Source organism: Glossina fuscipes, unplaced genomic scaffold (genome assembly GCF_014805625.2).
Source record: "Glossina fuscipes isolate IAEA_lab_2018 unplaced genomic scaffold, Yale_Gfus_2 0, whole genome shotgun sequence".
Lineage (NCBI taxonomy): Eukaryota > Metazoa > Arthropoda > Insecta > Diptera > Glossinidae > Glossina > Glossina fuscipes.
Window position 1 is genome coordinate 44545427 of NW_023998414.1, and position 6230 is coordinate 44551656.

A 6230-nucleotide genomic window follows, 5' to 3' on the forward strand; every position below is an offset into this window, starting at 1 on the left:
ATGTACTCAGTTCGTCCTATAAATCCTCGGAAGATAGCTATTATAGTTACAATGACAAATACGTAACAGTCGAATATAAAATTAGAATTCCATGCCGATTCAAAATATAAATACATTGTAAACCTTTTGATGTAAATTTTCAGTGTGATAACAGGAGACGAAGAAAAAATATTGTTTTTTTTCCATATTATAGTTAAACATTTATTGCAATAATCAAGAGAAGCTTATTTTTAGGCTTTAGTTTGAAGATAAATTCGACAGAAAAAGTGTCCGCATTTCACGAAATACCATATTGTTAATTCTTAAAATTTTTTCTCAAATAATAATAACAAAGAATTGAATTAAAAAAAAAATGCATATGTGCACATTTTTGTATTTTGTGTTTGATCGAAACGTGTGAAAAGTATCTTCACCAAATAAGCGATAATTTTTGAAATAGAATGTCTCTATTTGACTGGAGAAGTCATCATATAAGGACACATGACCTTTGAAGTCTTTGGTATATTAGGTAAATCTTTTTATCACTATCACTAGTAACCCTAAAGCTTATAATCCACCTTTTATTTACATTTGAGTGGTGCCTCCCCCCGCCCTTTTTTTATATAAACTTATAGAAAGTAAACCACAATTAACTCCAATTTGAAAAACGTGTCTTAAACTATCAAAAATACAACTTTGCGCTCAGTATCTCTCATTTCTAAGCGCAGATCGATAAAGAATGATGAATATTAAATTGAAAGTTCTTACTTATTAGTAAAATATTTTATATATTTATAAATGTCAAAGGACAAGGCATATGGGCAAACCATAAAATGTTGAAAAAAGTCCAAAATGTGAATCTTTACACACCCCCATTTTTTCGATTTGCAACGATATTATACGGACTTTAGGGAGCCAAGTCAATAAGAGAAAATATTTGTCTGTTCGTTGCAACATGATGAACTGATAACTTAACATTGTGCAAGTTTTTAGACAAGAAATAAAGCACTGCGTTTACATAGTATAGTTGTCTTTACGTATATTTCATTTTCTTTTTTTAAATTACGATCGCATAAAAGGCGGTTTGCAAAAGTTTCTGTCAGCCTGTTAAAAATTTGAGAATATTCGGTTAAACGGTGGTTGCAGTTGCAGAGAGTATAAATTAATTCGGTTCGATTTCTAAGAGAGGGCGCAAGGGAGTGATACCATTGTAGAGTATAGAATAAAACTTGTGACTTCTTCATTTGAAAGTGTTTTCTTTAAACGACGCGCAATTGTACAAATTATCGCACTAAAACGTACATAACATAGTCTCTTGGAGCTATAAACAGGCGTAGTTCTGTTCCAAAAAACGACGGATATGGGAAACAACGATCAAGCTGAATATTCAGTCAGCTGGTCATTTATTTTTATGGTATGGTTTACTCGAACAAAATGAAACGATCATTAAGAAGTGCCACAACCAATACGTGGCGTAATTACGCCAAAAAATGGGCGGGCTATGCCAAAAGTCATGATAACGCCAGTTTTCCAGAAACCCAAGCGAACCGAATAAATTTGTTCTTTTTTTTCATTCCAAACACTTCTCCACTTCGCAGCATAAATATGCTGCAATTTTTCATAAATAATTCTAAATTTAATCGAAATAGTAATTTAAAATTTAGTATTTATTTTTTAATTTATAATGATTCTAAAACATTCGGATGTACCTGTAAGATTACATTCATTCTTCCACGTATAACACTTAGCGATGTTTTTAGAGTAATTTATTACTAATATCTTGCTCCGCAACTTATTGTTTCGGACCATTGCTAACAGCTAAAGCTTTTACATTTTTTTCTTTTATTAATATTATGTTGCCAAAGTCAAGACCAATCGGAACCATTCTTTTCAGTAATATTTTTAGTAGATTACTATATTTCAATCTTACGCAAAATTTTAAGAAATGGGTTTTGTATTTGGTAAGTTTTCAAATCTTTAACTAATGACCAATAGTCTTAAAGATTTTATTTCATCATATATGTAAGGCTAACGACTTGCGTTTATATTTAAGTAAAAATTTGGAGCAAATTTTCAAGCACAAGTTTTGACGGTTTGAAATTCTGATGAGGCATTACGGCTATGAGAGATTTAAGCAGATAGGAACAACTTCTGGAGAAGAATTTCCGCGAAAATAATCAATAAGTTCTGTAATTTTTAAGAGCCATAACAGTTAAAAAAATATGTTTTTTATGAAAAATGTAATATTTATTGAAAAATTGACAACTAATTTAGGAAAAATCTTCAAAATATACTCATATATAAATGTAAATAAAAAGACAGTGAAAAAAATTATTAACCTATTCATAAAAATCAATCAAACAATTTGTGGGACATGACCGGATAAGTTATTACAGTAATGTTGCGTAATGACAACTTTAACCATACCAGTTATACATATTATCAAATTGAGAAAACAAATGATTCCAATAAATTTAGTTAAAATTAGTCATGAAACAGTAAATGAACAAAAAAAAAAAAAAATCTGGAAATAAAAACCAACAATAATAGTAACTTAAAATTAAGTATAAAACAATTAGTAGATCTTTCAGAAAATTTAAAATGCATTTCGTTTGTTTTTTCATTTCGTATTTAATTTTTCCTAACATCATCATTAAAACAGCATTCGTTATTAAACTTGTAAGTTATATAAAGTACATAAGAAATTAATATTAAAATAGAGTAACATTATATTACACACACACGGAAACTGAATTTTCACTTCTTGAAAAGTGAAAAAAAAGTGAATGAATGAATGAAAATATATTCCATTTGATATAAAAAAAAGAAATAATAAAGTTAATTTACCAATATTTATAAATGCATAGTAATTATAATTGTAATTGCATAATTATTATTAATTAATTATAATTAAACCGGCAAAAGAAGAAACAAATAACAGTAACGTAACAGCAACCAATAAAAAGAACAAAAACATATTATATTAAAGTATAATCAGATGAGAAAAGAACAGCATAAATATGTGAAAGAAATTAATAAAAGAAATATGGTATAATCAATAATAATATATATATATATATATATATATTATATATAATATATGCAATAAATCTATATATTATATATATTGTATATATATTATACATATATTATATATATATTATGTATATTATATATATATTATGTATATTATGTATATTATGTATATTATATATATATTATATATATTATATATATTATATATGTAATAATGCAAAGTGCTTTAAAGACATTTTTCTCTAAGAAAGTCTTTCGGAATTTGATTTAGTAAGTTTTTATTATAATTCGAGCTTAGGCTTACGTGACTTTTAGGCAGTGGAATTTTATTGGAAAAGAATTGAATCTCAAAAAAAAGTTTTCATAAATTACTTTTATTCTTCTTTAAGTAGATATTCCATAAGCCTTTATTTAAATTGCATTCAGCATGGAAATTTTCTATCGATATTCTCTGCACTTCCATACAGCCAACTTGAAATTTTGCATACGTCCTCTGCGTATATTTAAAACTTCAGCCAGTTTTTGTCTTTACAATGTCCGTGTTATGGATATCAAGCAAAAGGGCTCTGAGAGTAGAATGCGACAATCTAGAAGTGTTAATTCGACACTAAAAATGGCGCAAGTCGCAGTGTTGCGAATGATTTTTTTCTTAACAATCCGCACGATATTGGTATCGATTATATCTAAGTAGTGATAAATAAATTATTTAAAAAACAATTTTTTAAATAAGTTCTTTTACACGAGTGTACATAAAAGCTTAGGATGCTTCGAAAAATGGAATTTCGTACACATTAACTTTTAAACGTCCCAAACTTTAATGTATACTTAGATAAAAGCGACTGGGACAAAATTTATTTTCATTTAAATGAAAGCTCATTTAGAAAATTTGTTTTGTAAATAAACTACTCTAAGTGAACATAGATATAACGGTACAAGAAACATACATTTTTTGTTAGCTAAAAACGACTTTTCAAATATATTTTTACACTGAATTTCGTCTTGTACCTTTTGCGCTAATAGCTCACTTGGTACATTTTCTTATACGTTATATCTGAAATTTCGAAATGAAAGTAGGGTCAGATTACCCGAAAAAACAAGTTGCGGACACAGCTTTTCTTTGTTAAATATTTACAAAATACTTTTTATAAATCGTGTATATTTGAAATAACTTTTGCATAAATTTTTTTATGCTGTAAACCTCATGGCCAATTCCGATAATTTAAAGGTACTTTCACAATATCTGTTTTATATCTATTTTAAGTTAAGGATAGTAATTTGGAAATAGTTCCGCAAAATTTTGTTTCTTTCAAAAGTGTTTGAAGTGCTAGGATAATTTTCTTCGATCAAATATATTGGTTACATATTACATCTTTTGTCTAAAAGTTATTTGTAAATGCATCTTGAAATATTTTTATTTGTTATTTCTGCTTATTTAAGGGCTTCTGTCGCTTCCTACATCGGGTCCACAATCGAACAGCTTATGTAGTTTAACTGGTGTTGGTGGTGTAGGAAGTGTCGGTACAGGCAGCAGCAGTAATAACAATCAAACGTCATTACTACGTGGTAGAGGTAGCGGAGCAGGAGCAGGGTTTGATCATACAAATATTATGATGAAGTCCCTATATGAAGTGCAACACCACCAACATCAACCCGTTCTCTTGACGACTCAACCATCGTTGCACGGTTTATTGTCACCGCCTTCTAGCAATTGTACAACCACTAGTGCCGTTCAGTGCGCGAACGCAAATAGCAACAGCAGTTATCCCCTTGCCATGGACTGTGATCCGCCATTGCAACAACAACAAACGCAACAGCAGATGCCACCACCTCCGCCTCCTGTAATGATAAGCAATCATACATCATTAACTGCACGCTTCGGGGTTTGCAGCGGTGATACTAGTAGTAGCAGTAGTGGTGGTCTCGTTCCTTCGACTTCGCGTTTAAGTTCAAATTGTGGCTCTAGCAGTCGTTTGCGGCAGACAAACGTCTTTACGGGAGGCCTAAATATGCATCAACATCAGAAGCCCCATCATACGCACCAGTCAAGTGGGGGACCTGTAAGTTCACTATTATCATCCAATCAACAACTGCCACATCAACAAAACTATGCACCCGCTTCATTACCTCTGGATTTAGCTAATCATCCATTAACAACAGCAGCTTCTCATTTAATGATAACTGACTCAAGTGTTATAAGCGCTAGTTTAGCTAGCGCCAGTTCCGGACCTACTTCCTATGTGAGTTCATGGCAAACGTCGCCTGCCAACGCACATATCTATGGATTGCCGCCATCAGCAGCAGATAGCTCAGCTTTGCAACATCATCTGCAGCAGCAGCAACAACAATTACATATGCAACAACATCAGCAGCAGCCAATGCATATGAGGAGAATAGATAATAGTGGTATTCGCTTACCTATAAATAATGGAAACAATAGTAATAGCGGAGGAAGCAATAGCAGCAATACTAACTCCGGTACCGGTAATGGTGATACGTCTTCTCCTATGATGGGCGTTTGTGTTCAACAGAGTCCTGTAGTTATTCATTAGCTACCTTGTATGTATTTCAGTGTACGTGAGAGTGAGTGTCTTTGCTATGTTTTCTATTACACTCTTTCATCCCACTAAAAAACTATACATCTCCTTACTTTTCTATTATGCTTTATTATTTATATATTTTTCATTGCCGCATATACTTGTAATTATTATTATTTTTTTTTTTACAAAATATATTAAAAGGAAATTTTTACCTCTCAGCTACATACGTATATATACATTATATACTTCATGTAAATATGTATGTTTATATATGCGATAATTTATGTTTATAGGGAATATCATTTGACTTTTTTTATCTTTTTGTGTTTTTATGTTAAAGTTTTGCTTGGTATATTTGTCACTTTATGAGAAACCTTTCTAAAAAATTTTTTTACATTGTTTGCCATTTCTTATTCTCGTGAAGAACATTTAATGTATAAGTACAAAACATTTTATAAAAAATGCTGTTGTTTCATACGCAAACGGTATTCCTGAAAGTTAACAGTTTCTAAAGAATGGCCAGAACATAAAAACTTTGTCTATGTAGAGACATTTTAAATAATTTTCGTATTATTTCTTATCCATAGTATATATAGCTGATTTCTGTTTTTTTATTTTATTTTCTATATAGTTTATACGCTGCAACGCAAGTAAAAACAACTTTTAAAGTTTTCATTT

At 30.3% G+C, this 6230-nt stretch overlaps 1 protein-coding gene across 3 annotated transcripts in view; it reads left to right on the forward strand.

Annotated features, from left to right (window-relative positions):
• LOC119642122 (serine/threonine-protein kinase minibrain-like) overlaps positions 1–5739 on the forward strand; it is a 55170-nt gene extending 49431 nt beyond the window's left edge. For all 3 annotated transcript variants that reach the window (XM_038041119.1, XM_038041125.1, XM_038041110.1), the window contains exon 8: positions 4453–5739. In XM_038041119.1, coding sequence (XP_037897047.1) covers positions 4453–5564 — 1112 coding nt within the window. In that variant the 3' untranslated portion in view covers positions 5565–5739. The remainder of the gene's footprint in view (positions 1–4452) is intronic.
• The last annotated feature ends 491 nt before the right edge of the window (positions 5740–6230 follow it).